The 26572-nt window shown below is 37.9% G+C and overlaps 1 protein-coding gene across 2 annotated transcripts in view; it reads left to right on the plus strand.

Annotated features, from left to right (window-relative positions):
* The window catches only part of Zeb2 (zinc finger E-box binding homeobox 2), a 128050-nt gene that overhangs the window by 76065 nt on the left and 25413 nt on the right, over window positions 1–26572 (plus strand). The window contains exons 2-3 of one of the 2 annotated variants that reach the window (XM_035446814.1): window positions 11226–11483; window positions 16356–16427. In XM_035446814.1, coding sequence (XP_035302705.1) covers window positions 11226–11483; window positions 16356–16427 — 330 coding nt within the window. The remainder of the gene's footprint in view (window positions 1–11225; window positions 11484–16355; window positions 16428–26572) is intronic. The other variant, XM_035446813.1, reaches the window with a different exon arrangement.

The following is a 26572-nucleotide window of genomic DNA, read 5'->3' on the forward strand; positions in this document are numbered from 1 at the left end:
ACCACACTGGAGGTAAAAATGAAAGCCCTCTTGTGGGTGTGCACTATGCTCTGCACTGTGACTGTCTGACTTTTGCCACCAAGTGGTCAGGGTCAGCCAGTTCCACTACCTGGGACAGACTGAAGGTGGCAGGAAGAGCAGCTGGGGCCCTGCCTGGGAATATACAGTCCACACAGATAACATAGTGGAAAGGTACCAGGTTTATGAATGTGAGCTCTCTCTCTCCCTCTCTCTCCTCTCTCTGTTTCCTCTCTCTCTCTCTCTCCCTCTCCTCTCTCTGTTTCCTCTCTCTCCTCTCTCTCTCCTCTCTCTCTCTCTCTCTCTCTCTCTCTCTCTCTCTCTCTCTCTCTCTCTCCCTCCCTCCCATCTCTCTCTCTGCTAAAAGAAGGAGAAAAGTAGAAAAAAGAAGTAAATGTGGCCATTGTTATTTGTATCCTAGTGTATCCAAACACAAAAATACAAAAATAGTGTTAACTGTCATAGACAATTATAGGCTCCAACTCCTGCAAACTTACTCTTAGCCTGAATGCTGTTGGGTGTCAGAAAGGGGCAAGTCTAGGTGAAACTCACTGCCAGAGACGTATATGTACCATGCTTCTAACCCTCAGGCCTCAATTACTTAAATATTTTGTAAGTTTAGACATAGATCTGTCCGGTTTTGTTTTTTGTTTTTTTTTTTGTTGTTTTTTTGTTTTTTTGTTTTTTTGTTTTACCTCTGAGTGTCAACATTATTCTCTTTAACTCGTTGACTTTGTTTGCAGGTTACACCACAAATGTGAACCTTAGGACAGTTTACTCAAGTAAGACTTGAAAACTATCTAGGCTGCTAGTTAGCAGATACACATAACTACCACCCATTTAAGTCCCTATCTGAAAATAGCATTTGGACAAGTGACTCCATCCAAAAAGTGGGATGAAAAATTGTACTTCACAGGTGCTTGGTGAATGTCAGATTGTAAATAAACCATTGTCAATTAATGTAAAAACATTGTATCCCAATTTTGAGGTTAAATAATTATTCTGGAGATAATCTCATAAAATGGATTTAAATATTTAACAAACAATCTAAATTTGTAAAGCTAAGCCCATCATTTTTTTTCAGTTCTCACTTTTTTAGAAGGATATGCACACATGAAAATAAAATAATTTTCAACAAAGTTTTTGATTGTACAAAGTGAGAAGGACACACCAAGCCCCTCTTGAGTACATCATCACAACATTTAAAAGTATCCCTAGCTTGGACTAGGCAGAGAAGCCGGTGTCCTGAAGGGAGGCTCAAGTCTTCCTAAACCTTTGTGCCTTTCCCAGCCTGGTGAATAGCCCAATGTAGAAACAGAGAGCTACTCAGAGTGCAAGCAGTTTTAAAAGTTTAAACTCCACACAAGTTCTTTTACAAAAGAGCCCACCCTTTTATGTACCTTTAAAAACATTTAGCCACTTTATTCCTTTGTGTCTTTGAAGAGAAAAAAATTAATAAAGTTGTAGGGTCCTTCCTTTTGAATTTAGAAAATGTTGGCAATGTTGGAAAGAAAGGCATTCAGCATTTCAAAGTTCTGGTGAGGAGCGAAAAAAAGATTCTGAATAAAACAATTTTATGTGATTTTGCAGGTGGTTTGAGCTATCATTTTATATGTACGTTTGTACCACTGCTCATTGGAATGTTCATATAATACTGACCTAATTATGCATAGAAAAAGATAAGCCATTTACTTGATTCATTTCTTCTTTTTAAATCAAGAAAGGAACAAAAAGGCTCCTATTTTCTGAAAGAAATTGTTCGCTTTTATTGCAGAAAAGTAGCAGCTTGTGCAGAGCTAGAACTGTAACAATTTTATATTCCAAAGGTTTTGTGTGTATTCGGTTAGTTACAGTAATTATACCCAATAACTGACAGCCAAAATCACGTAGGAGAAAGCAAAGGCTGTTTTCTCACACAGGCCCTGCTGCAGAACATCTGCTGAGAGATTTGCATATTAATTAACCCATATTAACTCTAATTATTCTGGGAAATTATCAAATAAATTGAATTTTCTAATTTTAACCTTTCTTTTACTTGACGCGTGTCGAGGCTGAGAGGCCGCACCAGGCCGTCTCACCTGGGCAATGAGCAAAGGCTCTTTTCTCCCCCTCTGCTCCTTTAGGCCTGGGGCAGCCTGGGGAGCCTTTGTGTGCCTTGTGCTTTTTTGGCTTCTGTGCTTGGTAGGGTCTCCGTGCATTTGTTGAGAGAGGGAACATGTGTGCCTGTGAGCACAGATGGTGAATTTACACAGGGGTGAGGAAAGGTGGTACCTCACAACAGTTGAGCAAACCTTAAGTTTTTTTGTTTTGTTTTGTTTTTGGGTTTTCCCCCCTCTCTTTCTTTCTCCCAGCCTGTTGTTTAGGCCTGAGCAAATAAATGGGAGTTTAATTCAATTAGAGCCTGGCTTTAGTCAGTGCCTCATGACAGAAATTATTCAATATTTTTCTCCTCACATTGTTTGGTTTACACATCAGTGACTCCCTTCCTTTTGTACTCTGTTTAGAGTGGCCATAATGTGTTGAGCTTTTGTGTCTGCGATGTCACTGTCCCTTTCACCGTTGTCTGGTTTTGTCAATTGTGAGGTGCAATGACGCTATTTTGCAAACAGGCCTCTAAGAAGGGTATTGCTATGTTAGGAGAGGTGGCTGCACAGTAAATTATTTTATCAGCCCCACAGACCTGAATCAAATCCTTTGGGCAGGGAGATCAAGTTTTGATGCCATCCCCAGGTGTTAAATGTAACATAAAACAGAGATTTCTATGACAAATCCTGTAGGGGCAGTATGAGGAACAACTCACTCACTTGCATGATCCTGTTTTAGGTGTTTCTTTGGGGAAGGAGACAAGATTTACCAAGATTAAGATTCTCTGCATGTGATTAAGTTTGTAATGACCCATGTTTTTAAGCCATGGTGATCAGGACAAAACTACTGATTTAATCTCTACCAGGAACAAAATCTTCCACTACTGCCTTCTGCTGCGACACACCTCTTTCAAAGACAGACGACTCTTTATTCCCCCCAATGATTTCACTGCCCCCTACCCACCAAGATTTATGAAGGTGGTCCACACCCCTAGCTGCCTTAAAGGGAATTATTTTCTTCTGGAAAACTGTCCTTCCCCATTATTTCACAGCTGGGCTAGAAGCAGTGCAGTAGCCCCACAGAACATTGCTTAGACCCAAGAATTATTATTGATACCGGTAAACTGCTGCAACCAAGAAACACACCAAATAGGTCTGTCTGCCTGACAAATATTTGAAAGCAGTTATTTTTTTTTTTTCATGGATAGGTTAGAACTGCAGTCTCTTGCCTCGGGAAAGCACAGAAAGTCTTTTGCAGAGAAAACATTTCCTTAAGCGGCCTTTACTTCACATGAGGGTATAGATTCAAGTTACCTTGTGTGAGAATGGTTAATTGGGTGGGATACCATAGCTAAGTGTATATCAGAATCTGTATCTTAGAAAAATGCTCAACTCCCAGCTAAGTTTCATGCGTGTACCAAGTGTTTAACGATTAGAGAAAATGTTAAAGTTTTTCTATTCTGTGTTTTTGTTGTTGTTGTTATTGTTGGTTTTTTTGTTTTGTTTTTTTGTTTTGTTTTTTAACCAAACATACCAATGTATCCTGGCGGTTACTGACTTTACACCTTTTATGGACTTTGAAAGTTGTGTAACATTTTCAGAGGAAGGTGATAGACACAATATCTAATTACACAAGGACACACTTCCCCTTTTGTGATACTCATTTTAATTCAAGGTTTTATTCCCAAGGCTGGTGTCTATGAAACTTAAGACTAGACAAGGTCCACCCTCATTTCAGATAAAAGAAAAACTCCAAAACAATTCTGAAGGTTCAGGAATCTATTATTTCATACTTACAGATCCCAAATAAATTATAGTTATTTTCATATGCCTTAGGAATAGCAAAGAACATGTTTTCCACATTATCTCTTATTACTTCATTTTTTGGTGGTTTATATAAAGCAAGTAATTGAATGATTATGGTATCTAAACAATTAGAAAATCTTCTAAAATCTTTGTTCCCTTTGGGCATATGACAAACAGATATAAATTCTCTTGATATATTTAATCACGCATCAAACAACTGATGACAAATAGATACAAAATGTCTATAAAATATTTGCACATCACAATTATTTTGAGGCTTTCCAGCAATGCACCATCAGGGAAGGCTTGCTGAAAAAGGTGCTTTTGGACACTTTTAGCCACCAATGGGTGTAGCTACGTGTTATATCCTTGGAGTGTAGCTGTAGTAGTGTAGATGCAGACGGGGTGTGAAGTTGAAAAAACTTCTGAAGGACGGAAATTGCAACTACAAACCTCACTGAAGGAAAACAGAATGGAACATGCTTGAATCAACAGTATACTGACTGCTTTCCTTTGGCAGGGTTGAGCAAGGTGATCAAAATCATTATGACTCAGATACACAGGAAAACCAAACATATTTACTTAAAAAACAAAAAAACAGATGTTAAGTCTTTGGGAAATCATGAATTTCACTTAGAACACGGTGACCTCGGAATAAAATGTCTTGTATTAAAAGATAACTGTCTTCACTATTACACATTTTTTGACTAATATCTGTTTTATGATGACGGCAAAAGAGGCTTGCTTTTATTCACATTTGTCATTGCCTTTTACTGTTTCCTATGTTAAGCAAGAAGTTTAGAGGGGAAATCGTGTCACTCAGATGCCACTACCTACGTGTGCAAGTTTAATCAGAGCCTCTATAACTTTATGAAAATTTGAACCTCTTTTTAAATCACCATCATACAAAAATTTGAAAACCCTTCCAGGTATAAGAGAAGCCAATAATGACTCCGGTTGCATAGGCAGCTGTCATTGCCCCCAAGATGCTCCTATTACAAGCAATGGGGGGAGCCTCAGAACTGGCCTCCCTCACAGAATTGTGGCATGGCAGAAATTCCTCTCTCATTTCACTAATATGCATATTTTTACATAGCTAATCTGAAATGGAAACATTTTTATCTCTACATACAAAACTGCTTTTGTTTTATCAGCTGACATTTTACAACTCATTAATTTATAATGCAGGTTTAATGCCTTTGAATGTTCGTGGGATAAAAAATTAAAGTGACCAAGCTAGTTTATAAAGGCTGACTATAGTATGTTGGTAATAATTCTTTAACAACAGTGTGTTGTATGTACTTAATAGCACGTTCCATTTGAATGTTTTGAATTGACATAGTCTCTTTCTAGTATTAATTCATTTTTCATCTCTGAGTGATGAAGCTGTTCCCACTTTTAAATTTGGAAGCTTAAGTTCATGTGCTTCCTTGACATATGCTCAAATTTGGAAGAAAACTCTCTGTTTGAATTTGTCTTTGCTTTGTAGGGGTCACTAGACCTGAATATAAAATCAGAAATTGGGCCTTGAATTTGGTCATGTGATCTTTGCCCACCCCAGTATAGAGAGAGGTAACAAGTTAACTGTGATGAGGGAAAGGTATCAACAATAAACCATCCCTGAAAAAACAAAACAAGAATCACTGGTTAAAACCTTGAAAACAAGCACCACATCCTGCCCTGAGTAGCAGATACTGGGAAAACAAGATGCATAGGGATGGGATAGAATAAAGGCCATAGTTCAGATGGAAAGTCTAGGGAGGCCCTAGCAACACTCTCACACAGAAAGACCATCTAAGAAAGAAAGCATGGAGATTTTGTTTAATGCATTACCCAAACTTGGAGGTCAAATGACCTTCAAGCACTGAAAAATGAGGAAATCAAATGACTCAGAATTCCAAAGGGCTTCTTTAAACTTGAGGCTGTATCATCTCATAGACATTTTAAAAACAAGGCTACATGTCTGTCTCATGTTAAAAGGTGGCTAGAGAGTGGTCTGGCCCATATGGCCCCTCACTTGAAGCTACTTTTGCAGCAACAACAAAAGTGTGGCCTACACCTAAGTAGGGGCTGGTACATAACCATACCTCTTTTTACTTATATTGGCTGCAAATTTCAAGCAGTGAGTAAAGGAAGGCACTGCAGAGGTGGTCTATCTTTGTTATTTCAGTTGTTTTAACAGTTATTTCACCCTGCATTTCCAAATTTGTGTGTCATGCTTCACAAAATGCCATCACGTGCACAATTTTCTAGACTCCTGTGACAATCTAGTAAGCAGGGAACCCATTATCATTATTTTTACCCATTTGAAGGAAGTTTCCTTGGGTGATAGACCAAGGCCACACAGCTGGTTACATGTTGGTGCTGGGACAAGAAGGCAAGTTGCAAGCTCGTAATTCTGTGAACTGCCTCTTTATTTCTATTGTTTCCAAACTACTGCAGGAAACAAGGGTGTATTGTTAGATTCTGGTAATTGATCAAATTGGTAGGCTTCTATAACTCAAATTAAGGGGATCCATGAAAGTAACAATCATCAAAACAATTTAAAATTAAGCATCTCCATCTTACTGCACCAAAATTTCCCCCCCAAATCCCAGGGATTTCCATTCTTTTACTCTGGACTTGTGTAGTTTAAATTTAGATTGCCTTCTTCACTGGGAAGTTGTATTATTATGCATTTTTTGTGTAGCTATTATTTTCCTGAAGACATGCTTTCTTTCTGGGGCATTGCCACCAAATGGTCATGAGGCCTTTGGCAGGTCATTTAGTCTCATTCTGCCTGTATTACCTCCTTTGTCACAACTCACATGCTGACTTCACATGTTCCTCTAGCACAGTTTTATGTTTATATTTCTCTAAGTAAATTAACTATAAGCTTCCTAAAGTGATCATAGCACCTCCTTTTATTTTTCTAGGTGTTCTGTATTGTAGGTATTTATTAAATGTTTGATGACGGCATTGAAGGTCCTATTGGTGCACTTAACTTGAGCAGATTTATAGGAAATCATTGTTGACCGCCTTATTAACAATTAGCTGTCTATAATATGCATATGTAATTTTCCTTTACATCAATAAAACTTCTGCTCCTGGTGTAGATGAAGTATTGCTCCTTCACATCAGTTTTTCGAATGTTAATACATTAGCTACTGATATCTTATTTGTACTGTAGCTGACAGAATAATAGAGAGAAGGAGTCTAAGTAGGAAGAGGGGTTAGTTAGGTAACATTGTATAGGGCATCTTCAAAACAATAGTTCTGCTATTTCAAATGTCAAGCTAATTATCTGCAATGTTTAAATGCTATAATAGGCCATTTTTGCAAATGTTGAAATTTTCCAGCAGGTATGGACATTATAAAAATGTCACATTTTGCTACTGTTCTCTTACATGTCACCAGAATACAAAACTCTGAAAATAAAAGTTATAGATGTGGACAATAAAGAGAAGCCATTACTTACTTTGCTTATGACTGTAAAATTAATTGTCATACCGCTAGAATTTAGAGTATTATTTACTTGGGAGGAAGAAGAGAGAGGGTTTAATATAATGGAATCTGGCAAGGTGAAAATAAGGCTTATTATAGATCAACGATGCAACCTTTTAAATACAAGTTTTTAGTAATGTAAATTCAGATATATTTTTCCAGACCCGCTTGCTATAACGCAAATTTAAGCATCGTCTTTATACCCTTTGGTAACCCCACATCACACATACAGTTCTAGAGCAAATGAAACTTTAATACGATTCTACATAAAACGGTAAGCCATGCCAATAATTCATATGCACTTCATATGCAAATAGTTTCATCTTATCCATCAATTATTGTGTAAACATGGTATCACATGGCATATTACCCTGTAATACAGTACAGTACCTGTACATAATTATGGGTGTATTTTGCCAATGCGACTGTTACCCAGAATTGTAATTAATTCCTCTGAAGATTACTGTGAGAGTTTTGGATAATGATGCTGTTTTTGGACATTTATTACTGCTCTTTAGTTGGCTTTTTGCTGTGCCTCAGAGACAGATGTAAAATTAGTGTCTATTTTGAGCCAGCAAACAGTACATCTTCCCTCTTGTTTATCTAATAGCGGAAAGGAATTCTTTGGGCTCTCACTTCTTTGTGGCTTTTGAAGTAACTGTTTTTTGCTAGCCTGTAGCTCCAATGCATGCATACAATTGTGTTGAGACTTATATTAGGGGTTTTGTGTATGACCAAATAGACTATGCTAAGGTCTGTGCTTTTAAGTTTTTAAAACAGTTTGGAATGCAAGTTCAACAAACAAGTGCTTGCAGAAGCCTAGTGCCCCTCATGGGCTAAGTGTAATGGTGTATGACTTTCCCAAGCATTTGGGAGACCTAGGCAGGCAGTTCTCTGTGAGTTCAAGGCCAGACTACTCTACATGGCAAGCTCCAGGCCAGCCAACATTACATAGTGAGACCCTGGCTTTAAAAAAAAAAAAAAAAGTGTATGCTTAGTTGTTATATAAAATTGAACCTCTTGTTTACAGATGAAGTTAAGGTATGTTGTTAGGATCTCACATGCTATGAACCTACTTTTAATTCAAAATTTAAATGGGGTTAAGCCTACCGTGTACTGGCCTTTCTATAAGAAAAAAGTTGATGAAAATTGACCCTTTCTCTGGGAAAATCTATCGATTAGACCAGAGGGAAATTTTTAGAAGAAAATCTGAAGAATTCAGAAGTGGGAGTAGGATGCAGAAGTGCAATCCAGGACTGGATCATTGGATATAATTTTAATAATCAGTAGGTCCACCCAAAAAGAACAGAAAGAAATGCTCTCACTTGAATTTAAATATTAAAAACTAAGTTTGCTGTAAATTGCTTTACCTGGATTTACAACAACAACAAAAAAGAGCAGGGGGTAATGTAATGGCTTATGGGAATGGCTATCCTAGTTAACACAGCTCTGGAAAAGATGGCATACTGCATCTGTAAGTGAACTTGACAGCAGTTATTTATTTAGTTTAAAAGTATTTACTACTATTTGTAAGTGGGAACCCTAAAGGTTGTGAAGTATTGTTGGCCTGTGAAGGTGATGGATGCTGTACTCCTGACCCTATATGGTGAGACATGACTTCATTGCTTGTTTAGATTGTTCTGATATTTGGGACTCCTCAAGGGCTGTTCATAAATCATTTATCTCTCTGTCTCTCTCTCTCTTTTTTCTCTACAAGAAAATATTTCAATTGTATTGCTGCAGGAACACTCACGTGTCACACGGGATATTGTAGTCCATGCAGAAAAAGACCTTAAAAGGCATGTTTTTTTTTTTTTTTCCTTGCAGGATAAAGGCCTTTTAATGCTTGTCCAGCCTTAGATAATTTTATTCACTCCTCTGGACCTTTCTTTATCCCTCCTGTGCCCAGAGATCAGTTTTTAGGACATGGATTGAAGGCTTCCCAGGCCTTAGGAGCTTTTGTTGGAACACCCCCCCACACACACACACACTCTGCCCCCACTCAGTGTTCAGAAAATTTGTAAAGAATCTTCTGCTTGTTGCTAAGAAGTGGTTAAATCTCAGTCACCAGGGGGAAGAAAGCAGCACATTATTGATTGTACTAAGGTATATGTGGGCCACACAGCTAGAGCAGAGACGTTGGAATATCTCTCTTTTTGTAGATCTGAGGGCATTACCCAGCCTGAACTTGCCTAAGCCCTTGTGGTCACACCTCTTGAAAAGGTTTTGTCTCCCCCGTCAATTGGTATTCAAACCAGGTCAGCAGATTCTGTTTGCCCGGCTCCGCTGCCGTTTTCATTTTAATTTGCACCTGTTGTGCAGTTGTTCGGAAGGCAAGTGCAGACCCGCGGATTATACAAAGATCATATTATGAGCAGATATGCACGGTGTAATCTTTTTGTCCCCAGCCTCACATGACAAAAAAAATCTCTCTCTTTTTGTTCCTTTTTCACTCCCTGGGAACCTGTCAAAGCAAACAGATATGACTGACTAAAATTTGTAACTAGACATGTTTCCAGAATTCTCCAAAAGCATTAGGAACCTGACACACAATCCTTTTCTTTTTTTTTTCCTCCTTTTCCGCCACTTTTGTATAATCCGATAGCTGGCGAGAGCCACTTGAGATAGCTCAGTTGATAACTTAGCGGAGGATTGCTTTATTAGGCGCAGAGAAATCAAAATGAACCTGAAAATTGTTTGCGCTTTTTTTCCCCCACTGGCTTTTTCCCCCCTCTTTCTCTCTCCCTCTTGTTCCCATGATGTCATGGTTCTGACTTGTTTTTTTGTGTGTGTTTCTGGAGAGTTGGGTTAACAGTTCTTGGCAATCCTGTGTGTGCGTAACGGCTGGTGTGTTTCTCTAGCTGAGCTAATACCCCGTGTTTATTACTCTAATCTTTCTTGTCTGGTGGTAAAGTGGACAATTTATGTACTAGCATGTAGGCCGAGAGCCTGTGAGGGCTGACTAATTCAGAAACAGCCACCTTCAATTGAGTTCACAGACCTTATTTACAGGCTGTCTATTTTAAGAAAAGCTACTGAGCATTGCTGGGACTGAAGGCTGCAGAAGCAGCTCACTCGCTCTTGTGAGTTATTTTAACATTTGTGTTGGTCTTGCCCATGTCACTCTGAAATCTTCTGTAATTATGACACTATGAAGACATCTCAATAGCAGTATTAATGGCCCAGAAGATATGGCTTTTCCTCATTTTCTGCTTAAAAGATTGGGATATAAATGACCTTAGTGCATGACTGTTAACATAGAAGAGAAAGTGTTCATTTCAGATTGAACAGATTTGTGTATGTGCATTGGGCAAATGGAGAGAGAGAGAGAGAGAGAGAGAGAGAGAGAGAGAGAGAGAGAGAGAGAGAGAGAGAGAATACTGTTTCTAGGAACAAAACTACAGTTAAAATACTGAAGTCATCTTGTATTTATAGTACAACCTCATATAGTAAACACGTCATGTCACTGAGCTAATAAAACTGTCAACTGTAGATCTATTTTATAAGTTTTTGTGAAGTGTGGAAAGTGCAAACTGCACTGTGTCTTGTTATGTGTGCAATATAAGTATATTTTAAGTGTGTGTACTTCTGTTGCTTTTTAAAATTTCCATCATTTTTAGTAAAATATTTAAAATGAAAAGAGTACCTAGCTACAATAGAATCAATGGTATAAGAATACAAATGCTAAAATATTAAGGATATTAATTATATTTTCCTAACAAGGTTGAGCAATTCAGTTATGAAAATATGAATTATTTTTTACTGAACTAAACATTTGGGGGCACTGATATTTTCAAATCATCTAAAGAGAGTGTTTCTGTGTCTTTTCCACAGTGGTAAACTATGACAATGTAGTGGACACAGGTTCTGAAACAGATGAGGAGGACAAGCTTCATATTGCAGAGGATGACAGTCTTGCGAACCCTTTGGACCAGGAGACCAGTCCAGCTAGCATGCCCAACCATGAGTCCTCCCCACATATGAGCCAAGCTCTGCTACCAAGAGAGGAAGAAGATGATGAGATAAGGGAGAGTGGAGTGGAGCACAGCTGGCACAGCAGTGAGCTTCTGCAAGCCTCTGTAGATGGTCCAGGTAAGTGTCTGGAACAGCATGGCTCCGTCCTGTGTGCCTTGTAACTCCTCTGTGTTGCCTGGCGGAACACCTGCAGCCACAAGAATTAAAAGACTTCTCTTCATTGCCCTTCCAGAATAGAGAGCAGAGCTGTTGACAGAGTATGGAGTGAAAGCAATGTGGTCATATTACAGCACTTCAATTTTAGGAAAACATTGTGGATCGGTTTCAGTGCAAGTTGAATATCAACTACATTTGTAACAAACACATAACATGGAGTACGTATACATTTGAGGAGTGAAAATCACAGAACACAATCAAAATCTATACTCTCATGACAGAAAGCAGAAAGAAACATAAGGACTTGTGTGTATGAGTCTGAGTCTGTCTCTCTGTCTGTCTGTCTGTCTGTCTGTCTGTCTGTCTGTCTCTCTCTCTCTCTCTCTCTCTCTCTCTCTCTCTGTGTGTGTGTGTGTGTGTGTGTGTGTGTGTGTGTGTTGTATGGAAATCATATTATTTCAAACCACAGTTTACTGTATGTAGTTCATGCCTGACACCTCCTATTGAAATTTAACCATCTAATCATTTCTCTTTGTTAAGTGTGAATGTGATTTCACACTTTTACCTGGTCAGGTAGCTTTTTTATTATTTAACAGTTAAATACTTGATAATGATTTCTACTGTTTGATAGTAATCTTAAGGGAAATAAAAATGGCCCAATGCCATCTTTAATAAAAGTAAAACAGGTTAGGATCAAGCTAAAACTTCTGATGTCATGCACAAATGGAAATGTCTTAGCCTAAAATTCACCTGTAGCAGAACCTCACTAACCAATGATGTGTTGGTGAAAGTGCAGATGGTCCCGCTTCAGAAACTTCAGTAGCCTGTAAAAATGTTTTAAATGTTGCCTCTAATTCAGACTTTGTGTCTCCTCAATCTCTGTTCCAGGACCTAATAAGGACTAGTATTATGTGCCCTACCTTCCTTTTTCTTTGACAATATAAATAATTGTATCATTTTATAGATAGAGAGCCAGAGGGTGTCTACCTATCTGTTATTATGATGTTGCAGGCTACCAAACACTTGGACAGAGGCAGAGTAATTGTTTGGAGTATGAGAAGGATAATAAAATCAGGTCTACTAGTAAAGAAAATTAAGTGTGTGAATGTGTGTGTGTGTGTGTGTGTGTGTGTGTGTGTGTGTGTGTGTGTGTGTGTGTGTGTGTGTGTGTGTGTGTGGTGTGTGTGGTGTGTGTGGTGTGGTGTGTGTGTGTGTGAGTGGTGTGTGTGTGTGTGTAAGACTGAGGGCAGTTTGAATGTGGTGTATTTGTTTTTCCTTCTCCTAACATACTGTGCCAAGTTTGGTACTCTTTCTGTTTCCAATTTTGCTTTCAGTGAAGGTTTCTCGAATCTCAGCAATCCCACACATAAACATTTATCGTTATATCCATTAAGACTTAAGGTTTTAGATTTTCAACTATGAGGGAGAACTCAGCCAAAGATGCTTGAAAGATAAATACGTTTAATTAGGGGCAGAGGATGATCATTAAAGGAAGTCTGACTGCTGCAGAAGTCATTAACAATCTTAAATGAAATTTTTATTTTTATGATAGCCATTTACATGTATAATAAGAGCCAATGATTCTTGGGAGCAGTGTGACAGAAACAGAGTGTGGCGAGAACTCATGTAAGACATACTATTTAAATGAGCTGGTGTTAGCTATTCATATTTGTTAATGAACTAGATATGCAGGGCTATAAGAATGAATGTTCTGATGCTTTAAATTTTAATATGTAGAAATCAAGGGTAAGGACCAATTACCAGAATTTTCACCCTTAAAGGAATAATTAATAACAATATAACAAATGTACAGCCCCAAACTTCTTTTTAAAAAGTTTAATTAAAAAAAATCAATAGTTGAAAAACAGCCAAAACAGCACTGTCAGGCTATAGTAGCTTGTAACTGTAGCAGCTTTTTGGGTGTTGGTCATGGATCATCTAAATCCACAATGATCCATCTGAATGCCTTGCACACCCTGCTATCACCTGTGGTTAATGGAGACTGTGATGCAAGCTCTCTTACCTTTATAGAAATCAACAAGCATTCTGGACTCACAATAATTAAATAAAATGTAAATCCCTAATCTCATTAGGCTATTTAGACCAAGAAAGTTACCCAGCTATTACCTGTCTGCTTCTAATGATTAGTGATGATTTACTGTTCTTTTTTATTATTGTTCTAAAAGTGCTCTGATGTGGTGCCTTGATGTCTAATGAAAAGAAATTAGTCTTTAAAAGCTCCTCATTGTTTATCCTGACTTGTAGATAACACATTTTTCTTCTGATAAAATATTTTTCTTATTTATTGTTCAAAACACACAATATAGACAATAATTCTAATTCTGGTGTGTTTTATTTAGGAGTGTTTTCTCCCCGGTGCCTGGCTGTCTGCGGTCGTACCTCAGCACATAGCTTTCCCCTGAGATAAGCCCCTCTCCTTTGCTCTTTCTCCCTTGCGCTCTGTAGTTTGTCTGCAGGATGCAGGTTTCGCACTGAAGAGTGTAGTGGAGTTCTTACTGTGCCTTTCCGGTCCTAGCACAATCAAAGTTTTGTGTTTGGAGCTGTCCTTGACATTCTTTCGTCCCACAATGGGGTGGACACAGTGTGCTGGAAACCATGACATCATTATCATTGACACAGACTTAAATAAATCACCTGCATCTTGGCCTCATTCTGCTTATTCAAGGATTCCTCATCCTACAGAAGAAAGTGTTCTTTATTTTTACAAACCTTTAGCCCAAGGGTGACTGGAAAATGCAAACTTTTACAAGTGTTTGAAAAATAAATATACTATGTGGTTTTAGACACAGAAATGCTGAGTCAGGTGTCTTGAAAAAAGGTTAGTCAGGAGGAAGGAAGCTAGCAAGGGTTGCCAACAATTCAGAGGAGGTATTCCTAAAGTACATGTCCTTTTGAATATGGATTTACATAGACCCCAGCACCTGAAGGGATCAGTGACTCATCTTAATAGAAGAACTTAATATTCCAAAAGGAAAAGGCTGGGCTCAGAAAGTGCAAGGACAATGTATCCCAGGTAAAAACTGCAGCATTGCCTCTGGTCAGTTATGGAATCTTTGATAAAAGATGGTTAGAACTGAACAATGCCCTCTGCACAAAGGACCTACTATGTGTCTGTGCAGCCAACCTTTACAAATTTGAGAAGCAGCCAATGACTGTAACTTCTCTTTACCTTTTCATAAGAAAATGACAGTGAGGAAGGAAGTGCAGCAGAAATCTTGAACATTACCACCATTATGCAAAAAGTAAAAATAAAAAAACCTAAAAGCTATTAACCATTGTCTCCTTTGTGGCTCAATGTGCTCTCAAATGGAAAACTTATGATTCTTGTGACTCTTGGCTACCAGAAATCACATGAGATGGGTTGAGGACAAAAGGCACAGAAGCTATATTTATATCTAGTACCAAACTCAGAAAAATCCATTTAGTTTCTTTCAGGGACCAATAAAGATACCAAAAGAGTCTCCCAAAACATCGATTATTACAATTGACCATACAATGTTGCTGTGTATTGCACTTCTATGTGCTTCATTCAAAAGGTCCCTGTGAATATGTTCCTAGAATAAAGGAGATGCCTAAGGTCAGAAATTAATTTGAAGTGGGTATACAATCTAAATAAATATTATTAAAATTATGTGACTATTTTGAAGAATGCCGTAAAATAGCATCTATGCATGTTCATGCATCTGACAGGAACATGCTATGTCAGCTTTGATTCCACATACAGATACAGTCACTTTTGCTGTAACGTTTTCTAGTGACTGTTTTTCAGCCACAGTGGTGTATTATGTGAGAAGCAGAAAATGATCAGGATAAATTTGAGAGTTCTACTTACAGGTCTTCATGTTATAATGAAATGATTACAGCACAGAACTCCTCATCTTGGATCATGTCCTGTTCTCATTAGTATTGTCACTGTGAAACTACAGTTTTTAAAAGTCCATGTTATGTTTGTTTATTTGAAAGATTTTTAACTGGCAGCTTGCCTTGCTCTGCCGTCCCACATACTCTACAATGTAGTAGACAGAGAAAATTCCTATAGCCTCCTATTATCATTTTCAAAACTGGCCTTCAATCATTCACAAGTCTCACTGTCAATGTTACATATTTTCATCTTAATTAAAACATTGGGCCACTGTTTTCTCTATGTTTTTCATCAGGAAATGAGTATGATTACCTGTGGAAGCATAAATGCCCAAACTGGAAGCTGTTTATGAGAAATGAGAAAAGGAATGAGGAAAACAGTTTAAAAATTTACATAAAACATTGAATGGATGTTTTTGATACATATCTGAGACATTAGTTTGTATAATTAGGCATTCCAAGTTTTGATATGCAGAATTTGGGATTTTAAAAAAGTATGCTTGCTTAGACTGACACCATCATAGCTACACCAAGGAGAGCATGTAAATAAAATGATAAACTCTGCCTTGCCACTAAAGCACCCAGAGATAGCAGCTACCATGGCTCTTCCTAAGTACAAATACCTCATCACTTTTGACTTAACTCTTATTGAAAACCTAACATCTCCTCCTGCTTGCCACTAGAACTGCCACTAGAAGAAAAGCACTGCGTTTGCTCCAAATAAACACCTCTGTTTTTCACAGCTTGCAGTAATGCTTTAAAGTAAATAAGTTCTTGTGCAGCCAGCACCGTTGGGTTCATTCAGTAGCTGAACAAAGCTATTGTTTAGAGGTCTACAACAAGCCTATTCTGTTTTCCTTCAAAGACCCCTCCTTGTTCCTATGGTTGGCATGCTTAGTGTAGTAAGCCTTTCTATAATTTCCAAATGCTAAAGATAATTTTCCCCCACAGAAGAAATGAAGGATGATTATGATGTTATGGGGCCAGAAGCCACAATCCAGACCACAATTAACAATGGTACAGGTAAGTGACATTTACATAGCAGCATCATGCTTGTTCTGTGTCATAGTTTCCTGAATCTGATAAAACACCGACCCATCATTTGTGCCTCCACGAATAACAAGAAGTTAGACTTCACAGATCTGGTTTTGTTTCAAATTTGAGTTTACCACATCTTCTGCTTTACTGAGCAAATTTGTCCTCCATTCTTATACCCTAATTTGCCTATAAAGTTCGGAAATATTGAATTGTATGGATGGATCCATGAGTTGTATGAATTTCCAGTTGCAATGTTTGCTTTAAAAGACATTTTAAATTATAATACAATATGCTTGTATTAGCTACCACTTGGTATCTGTCTTGAAAAATTCAAATGAGATGATGTACTATAGAGTACAGAATGTTTTCCAAAAGCCAAATTTCCATGAACATTCCTTATAAAAGTTAATAATTTAATTACTTTCAAATTCTCTCCTCACTTCTAAATCTCTGCATCTGCTAGAGGTACCAAACAATATTTCTCAGACAGAGTTTTAAACAAGAGTAGACAATTTCACTTCTTTTTAGAAGAGCTAATGAATAAGCAGTAGAAGCCGGTGGATGGTGTTTTATTTGGCTCTGCTCCTGCGGGAGAAGAGAAGTTAAGGGTACTGTGACAGTCCTTTCTCCCACAAACACTGAACAACATCTCTCCCCACAGCACAAAGTGACATGGATTCACTATGTGTATGTCTCTTTCTGTATGACACTATATTCATGTTTCAGTCTTCCATACCACCATTACAAAAGTTAGCACAGTCCCAGTACAAAGTCATCTCCTAAAACAAAACAACAAAAATCACATAACTGCTTTCCTTCAAATTTACAATTTAAAAAAAATGTGCAGTTTTATGTGGCTTCAGAATTGTGAATAATTGCTGGGTGGTGGTGGCACACACCTTTCTTTAATCCTGACACTCAGGAGGCAGAGGCAGGCGGATCTCAGGGTCTGCAGAGAGAGTTCCAGGAATGCCAGGGCTGTTACACAGAGAAACTTTGTCTCAAATAACAAAAAAGCAAAAACAAACAAACAAAAAGGAAGTGTAAATAATTAAGAGGATATTTACATTTCCCTTATCTTGATATGCATCACAGTGTATTGCTCATGGTGTCTGTGCATACTCTTATTAATGACTTAAGAGGCACTAGCTCACTATCTTGGGTGCAAAATAAAAGAAATGATTTTTTAAAACTTTTGTTTTTACTGATTTGAATAATGTCAAATTAAATACAAAACTGAAAGTGTACAACCACATGGTTCTAGTAAAACCATAACATCATGTACCAATAACTCTAATTTCTAGATTCAGCTTTGGCAATACTTAGATTATGACCTTGGGCAAATCAATTATTCTCCTTGGAACTCAGTTTCCATATCTGTAAAGTTCATATATTGAACTAGTTGATTGCTAAGAATACTTCCAGTTTTAATATTATATGTTGCTAGAATAATGTTGCCTTATAAAAACAGAAACAAAACCAAATAATTTCATATAAAATATAATAGTAATATACCATGAAGTAAGGACTCTCCAAAAAAGTCCCAGTTTGTAAGTTCCAAAATGGCTGCAGTTTCCTTTAAAGAAAAATGTTAAAGAGTCAGCTTCTAGCATTAATAAAAGCTGATTTCATTTCCTTTGTGAGCACTGAAAGTGCAACGAGGTAACAATTTAATAGCATTGTGAATACCTGACTCCAAAGTGAGGTTAACAAAAATTGTTCCAATCCAGGAGGTTTACAAATCAATCTTGAACACCCTTTCAACAGACTTTAAGATCCCTTTTCTCCTAATACTCACTGTTCCTTAGGCTTCATATGTATTCAGTCAATAAACAAATCAATACATGTTCATTGAGTGTTTTCAATATAGTCCCTGTTGTGTGCATGTGTGGGAGAAGATGGGCCAGGAAGATTGAGCCATGGTTATTATTTAATTTGGGAGATAAGCCTAATTCACATGAAAAAATAATGAACAGTATGTGAAAATATGTGATAAATATGCAACAAATGGTAAGAACCATAATTATTTGAATTACAGAAATAGAAGATATTCTGCAAAGTGGGAATTTGTATAGATTTTGTGAAGGAAGCTGAATTTGAATAAAGTACATTTTCAGCAGTCAGGAAGCCACAGGGAAGGAAGAAGTGGAGTAGCTAAGCCAAAGAGGAAAAAAAAATAGTATCTAATCAGAGGATAGTGGGTAAAAAAAAAATTGGCTGAATTAAAGTAAATTTATGGGAAATAAAGTTGGGTGTGTAAACCAAAGGCAGTATCAGAATATAATATATTAGAGAATATAAAGAAAGCATCAGAAGAAATAAGTTGGGTCATCTTCTACTGCCATGTCTCTGGGGAAAACCAGACTCTAGAGCCCTATAAACCATTGTTATGTGGTCATAAGTGCTTTTAAAAAAGAAAGAAAAGAAAAGAAAGAAGAAAGGAAGGAAAGGAGTGAAGGAAGAGAGAGAATGGAAGGAACGGAGAGAGAGAAGGAGAAGAAGAAGACGAAGAAGAAGAAGAAGAAGAAGAAGAAGAAGAAGAAGAAGAAGAAGAAAGAAAGAAAGAAAGAAAGAAAGAAAGAAAGAAAGAAAGAAAGAAAGAAAGAAATTTATTGTAGTTGGTGAAGTGGGGAAATTCTCAACAAGACCCTTTAATAACTGAATGGCACAGCTAATGTGGCCCCAGGAGCATAGTGATACTTGCTACTTCTGGATTTATAGGTCTACTCATCTTTGAGAATATCTTGAATCAGTCTTCAGATAATATTTTCATATAAAAGTTATACATGCATGTAAGTGTATATGTTGTGGGGGTGAGGGAGAGTGGAGAGTGTTTCTTCTCATTTTTAATTGAAATTCAAGGGTTGGAGGAGATGAAGAGCAGATCTATTGAAGGAAGTAAAGTATTAAGAAACGGCCTCTTGGTAGGTTGAAAGAAAAATAAAATTCACTGGAAGACAAAAGATTATAGGGAAAGAGAAAAAAAAATCCTGAACCCAAGAAAGATTTTATAAAGGTGAAAATGGTCAACTCAATTAAAAGGCTTCAAATAACTGAAAAGCTAAGCCAGCACATTGGACTTGGTGATTAGAAATTTACTGATACTTCTCAGTTTATGACTTGGTCCTCTCAGAGAATAAATGAACATTTTTTTCTTCCTAGACATAAGTTTAATACATTTTAACAACGGCATATTTTTGAGTATTAATTGAAATGAAATTGAAATAATGCCTCATTTCTGTTGGATTCTTTCTTTTTCTCTCGCTCCCTTCCTTCCTTTCTTTCTTTTTTCTTTTGGAGTCAGGGTTTCTAATCCTCCTGACTGTACTAACCAAGTGCGGGGATGGCAGATATGCACCACCATGCCTCCGGTTCCTCTACCTCCCCCTTCTTTTATGTCACTCTGGGGGTTGAGCTCTGAGTACCATGCATACTAGGCAAACACTCTACCAACTGGAATATATTCCCAGCCCTTGAAATTTCTCCTTAACATAGCATCTCCCTTTCTTTTCTGAAGTCCTGGACTACAGAGTAAGTTCTAGGACAACTAGGGCTATGTAGAGAAACCCTGTCTTGAAAGACCAAAAAAGAAAAAAGAAAAAGAAAGCAAGAAAGAAGGAAAGAAAGAAAGAAAAATATTAAAACGAAAAATGAAATGAAGATAATTCCATTCACCTTGGCTCCTCATTAACCTCTTAGAAAACAAAAATACATTTTTAAAATTGTGTGTGTGTGATATGCATGTACTCATTAGTGGGTATGCACACGTGTTCATGTTCATATTCAGGCAAAGGTCCATATTGATGTGATTTGCCTCCACCTTAATTTTTGGACAACATCTCTCAATGAACCTGAACCTCATTAATATAGCTAGGCTGGCTAGACAGTGGGCTTCGGGTATCTGCTGCTCTCCACCAGTATGCCTTTAGCATTGGGGTTATAATCACATGTTGCCACGCCTAACTTTTTACTGGAAATCCAAAACTGAGCCATGTCTGCTGGTTCTCCCACATACCATACATAACAAATAACTGATCGATCAATCTCTTCTATCTCCACATCCCCCCTTTGTGTGTGTGTGTGTGTGTGTGTGTGTGTGTGTGTGTGTGTGTGTGTATGGATAGGGACACCACAGATCAGGTCAACCTCGAATGTTGTTCCTTAAGAACAGTTCACTTTTTTTTTTTTTTTTTTTTTGACAGTGTATCACTTGGCCTGGAGCTACTGATTAGGCTATACTTAACTGGCTGGTCATCAGGTTCCAGCAATCCACTTGTCTCTGTCTCCTCCTCTTCCAAACTGTAATTACAAGTGTATGCTGAATGTATACTCAACATTTGACTAGAGGGGTTACAATAGGGTCTTACAATGTAGACTTGGCTGGCCTGCAGCTCACTCTGTAGACCAGGCTGACCTTCAACTCATAGAGATCCACTTGCCTCAGCCTCACCAGTGCTTGCAATCAAAGGTGTGTGCCACTAGGCCTGAATATAACCAGCATTTTAATGGGTCCTGGAGATCAAACCCAGGCCCCTCTGCTCATACAGTAGGCACTTTACCAACTAAGCCATCTCCCCAGCCACTGACCAAACAAATTCTGAAAGCTTCTGACATCCCAGAAGACTCCGAAAGTCACACAACTCCTTCCATGATTTTGCTGTAGCATTTGAAGTCCTAGTATGAGAGTAAGTTAGGGAGGTTGTCAATAACTACCTGCATTTTTCCAATGAGTCTTCTACCTCACTTCATCTTTCACTAGCACCCCTAATTACCTACAGGAGAGGAAAGGCTAATCATACTTATTTATAACAATGGCAAAGCTGTGAACTATTTTTTTCATACTGACTACCATCAAGGATTCATTTTTTCCCTTCCTGAATAACCATCAACAAACATTTTTTTTCACTTGTTACTCATCTTAAGCAGAATTCAAACTGAGGCTTGAGGGGAGATAAGCTTTAATGAAGTAGAATATTTCATTTGTGTCCTTAAGGAACAGAAAAATTTATAGGGCAATGGTGAAGAAATCATCATCATCATTATCATCATCATCATAGCTGAGTAATACTCCATTGTGTAAATGGACCACATTTTCTTTATCCATTCTTCGGATGAGGGACATCTAGGCTGTTTTCAGTTTCTGGCTACTATGTACAAAGCTGCTATGAACATAGTTGAAGAAATGTCCTTGTAGTAGGATGGAGTGTCCTTTGGGTATATGCCCAGGAGGGAATAGCTGAGTCATGAGGTAGATCAATTCCCAATTTTCTGAGAAACCACCATATTGATTTCCAAAGTGGCTGTACAAGTTTTCACTCCCACCAGCAATGGAGGAGTGTTCTCCTTTATCCACATCCTCTCCAGCATAGGCTGTCAGATGTGTTTTTATTTTAGTTATTCTGACAGGTGTGAGATATTATCTCATAGTAGTTTTGATTTGCATTTCCCTGATGGTCTAGGGTGTTGAACATTTCTTTAAGTGTTTATCAGCCATTTGAGATTCTTCTGTTGAGAATTCTCTGTTTAGATCTGTATCCCATTTTTAAATTGGATTATTTGGTTTGTTGATATATCATTTCTTGAGTCCTTTATGTATGTTGGGTATGAGCCTTCTGTCAGATGTGGGGTTGATGAATTGACTGATGATGAGGAGGAAAAGGGGGAATTAGTGCACACACGTTCCTGATTCTGGTTCTGAGAGACTGACTGGCTTTGAGTTTTGTGAAGTACCAAGACTAACTTCCCATATTGTTAGACTAGAGGGAGAAAGTACAATTTCCTGGAGTACTATCTTTTGATTTGTTTGTTTGTCTGTGTTTTTGTTTGATTGAGACAGGGTCTCACTAAGTAGCTCTGGCTGTCCTGAAACTCACTGTGTAGAACAAGCTGGTCTTGAACTCTCAAGTTGTATCTGCCTATACCTCCCAAGTGCTGGGATTAAAAGTGTGCATCACGCCGGGCGGTGGTGGCACACACTTTTAATCCCAGCACTTGGGAGGCAGAGGCAGGTGGACCTCTGTGAGTCCAAGACCAGCCTGGTCTACAAGAGCTAGTTCCAGAACAGCTTCCAAAGCCACAGAGAAACCCTGTCTTGAAAAACCAAAAAAAAAAAAAAAGTGTGCACCATCACACCCTGCCGAACTACTACCTTTAAACGAATGACAGTGTGGAGGAAATGTAATCACAGGACATATGCCATTTTACTAGATAGACAGTGCCCTAAAACCTGATGCAAATGCTAGGCGTGGCAGAACACACCTCTAATTCTAGCATTTTGGAGGCAAAGGCATGGTGAGTCTGAGGCCAGCCTGTGCTACATAAGGAGTTCAAGACACTGTCTAAAACAAACTAACAAAATTGTTCAAAAACTTTATAGAGTGGAGATTTGCAGGTAGATACTAAGTTTGTTTTTCTCCATGTTCCCCTCAACATGCAGAGTACTTTATATAGTGCCAGTAGTAAATGAGCAGGTCATTTCCTGAGTTAGGGAATAAATTAATGATGAATGAGCTGGTAAAACAGGGAACCGTGACTTGGATCAGCAGAGTGAATTAAGAAGTTTGATCTAGCCTCTTTGCTTTGTGTGTCAAGACAGACACAAGCTGGAAGGGCTCTGCAGAAAAATCCTATGAGGGATGGGATATTACCAAGGGCTGACACAGTTCCATTTAATCTGAAGAAGTGGAACACATGTAGGAGGGTGTCATTAAGCATGAAGGGGAAAACAAGTAGTATGTGAAATAAGAAAGTAAAATGAACCGTGAATGAAGTTCCTTTTTTGTCTCTTACTCTATGTTAAGCTTAAGTCATATTTTCTTTACTATATACTCAGAATATCCAATAAAACAATAGCTCGTAATAATCATCTTTGCAAGATGCTTTGCAGAGTTATAATTTATTGAGTGCATTTGAAACTGGATTGAAAATAAGAAATACTGAAACTAAGAAAATACAGACCTAATATATTAAATAGAATGGTTAAGAATCTCTAAGTGAGAATCTGAAGAATTCTTCCTGCTACCCAGTTTGCTTTCCATTGCTAGGACAAACAACACAATCAAAATCAACTTGGGGAAAAATGTTTATTTGGCTTACAGATTATAGTCCACCATTTAGGGAAGCCAAGGCAGGAACTTGAAGCAGAAACCAAAGAGAGGAATGCTGATTACTGACTTGTTATCAAGCATGTTAAATTTCCTTTCTTATCCAGCCCAGGTTCTTCTGCATGGGGATGGTGATGCCCACAGTGGGTTGGGCCGCCCTACATGAATTAGCATTAGAGGAAGTACTCCACAAACATGCCCACAGGCCAGATGATGGAGGCAATCCTTCAACTGAGGTTCCTTCTTCCCATGTGACAAGTTGACAGCCAAAGTTAGCCATGACAGCCAGTAACTCAATCTGGATCACCATAGAAACAAACAAAGAAAAGAAAGAAAAGGGGGGAGGGGAGAGAGGGAGACAGAGAGAGAGAAAGAGAGGCAGGTCAAGGAAAGGATAAAAACATATAGGATTCATAAAAGTAGGGACACTTTCAGTAATTCAGTAAATTTAAATTTACAAAAGAAATGGATAGACATAAAGAGACAGAATAGTTTAATATCATATGCCACTGAAGTGGGCATTTTAATTGGCTTTTCTCATACTAACTTTATAATGTAAAAATGTGGCATTTAGAATTATCCATGTCCTTGTGATCTTTTTAGCATCTAGGTCCTTTTCAAATGTTATTAAATCAGGCGTGATAAACAAAAACTACAACGATGAAGTCTCTCTCTTTCATGTTGAATCACTGTGATGTAGTTGAAAGAACAATGAGTTAGAAGTCAAGATATGTGACATCTGCATCCAGCTCTTGTAGAAACTACTTTTGTAACTCCATGTGAATTATTAACCTCACCACACCTTGGTGATATCAGCTTGCTAAATGAGAAAGTTAAGGTCTCCTGCCCTACACAGGGTGTGCACCCTATACCAGGTATCCTGCAATTAGGCAGGCCTTGAACTTAGCCTCTGCTTTTTACTTTTTTTGTCATAATTTTTTGTCATAATTTACCTTTGTTAATAAAACAAACTTATTAGTTCTTGATATATCAATTCAGAAAGTAAACCATGTATATAACTTTTTAAAATTAAGATAAACAGAAAAATAACACATTCCCCCAACTGAAATTAAAAATACTGCTTTCCTAAGGATCTGAAGTTCTGAAGTTCTCTTTGTAATGACTGTGGTCCCTACACTGTTCTGTCTTTGGCTTTCATTCTTGATCATTTTAACAACTTTGAACAAGGTACCCTATGGTTTCATTTTTCATTGGTCCTACAAATCTTATCCTGATGATATTTCTCAGAATGCAAACAGCAGAGTATAAGCTGAATACCATCCGATCCGATCAGGGATTTATACCCCTAAAATAACAGTTTGGTTCTGATGTTTAGGACAGGTGTCCCCATAGTAAATGGACCCTCAGTAATGATCCAGAACCACACTGGAAATCTCATCTGAGCAAACAGTACAGTGGTGTGACTCCTATGACTGGGTAAGGAGAGGCTACAAGCAATAGGTTCCATGAGGCACAAAATCTGTACATTCAGTCATCCTCATAGAAGAAAGCAGTACTCTTGAAACAAGAAAGGCTTTATGCCTATCTTCTTCATGGCTTCATTGCCTCAACAGCTTCTTATTTCTCTTACATGGGATTTAGATGTAAGTTTTGAAATTTGCTAGCTTCTTCACAAGGGTGGAAGCCATACAAGTTTCAACATCAGATATCTCCCAGCACGAGCTGAGAATGTGAATAAAGTTTTATCAATCGGGCAGGAACAGAGAGCTCAAGTAGTACTTAAGTACCAAGAAAGAAAGATGTACACTACTGAGATATTGTACTTCTGCGAAGTATGTCATTTCCTCTCGTCTATGTTGCATTTTTCAAGGTTGGAGGGTTTTTGTCATTCAGTCAGATATCTGTCATAGAAATAATCAGTTTTACATTGTTCAGTAAAGTCCATATATTTAATCAATGACAAAAAAATTTAAGAAAAGCAGAAAGTGCTGGGCAGGATGGACAGGAGTTGTCAGGCATAGGCCATCATCAGTGTGCACCTGGAGGAGCATCTTTACTTCCTGGCTCATCATAAATGCTGTGGTTTTATTAGCTTTGTGATTAGGAGCAGCTACCTTCACTTCACAGCAAGAGTTCCACAAGAAATAATGAACACTCCTAGTTTCTTGCATGCCTCCTTCATTCATTCAACAAATAATTAATAAGCACTGTTTTCCTTGTGATGCTACCTGTGGTTTCCAGGCACCTCCAAATATTTTTTTCTTAATCATTGTATGTGGTTCTCCCATCAGAAATCTGTGTTATTTTGACTTTTTAATAGAAAATAATACAGATTAGATTAAACTCTCAAGACTTACCTAGGGAATAGATAACAAATTGATATGGCAATTAATTAACTCAAAGTATGGATTGCTGTGACTTTAAGAGTACCTAAGAAGGCTCATTTCACAGGTGAGGGTACTGGGAACCAAACACAAAATAAAGTAGTCCAAATGGGGAGTCCCAAGCTCTGAGTTTGGTCTGATCTTTTCAATTATCCAACACTAGCAGTGTTCTAGACTTTCCAATAAGTACTGGTAACACATGGTCCACGCCCCATTAGCTCATATATGTGCAAGAGAATTCAATATGCTGTGATACATGCAATGATTCATATTTGTAGATGGCATCCAGCAAGCAAAGGAGAGGGGAGTGAACTCAGGCTGAGGTGGTCAGGAAGTTATCTAATATGGAGTAATACCTTGATGTTACTCAAAACCATGTGTGTACTACTTGAGACAGAAAAGTGAGTCCTTCTAGTAGTCGTTCTTAAATTGGACAGCATTTCCTTCAAGGCCTGTTAAAACACAGATTGCTGATGCTGGAGTGGGCCCTGAGAACTTGTATTTCAAATAAGTTCCAGGGTATATTGATGCTGATATGCAAACCATACTATGAAAAACCAATGAATGTACAGAGCAAACATGACTGTTCTATGACTTTCCATGAAAAGAAAGAATGAACTGCTGAGCAAAATCACCTTCTTAAAATACACCAACACTATTTCCAGATTGTTAGATTACATAG

Source organism: Cricetulus griseus, chromosome 6 (assembly GCF_003668045.3).
Source record: "Cricetulus griseus strain 17A/GY chromosome 6, alternate assembly CriGri-PICRH-1.0, whole genome shotgun sequence".
NCBI classification, from domain to species: Eukaryota; Metazoa; Chordata; class Mammalia; order Rodentia; family Cricetidae; genus Cricetulus; species Cricetulus griseus.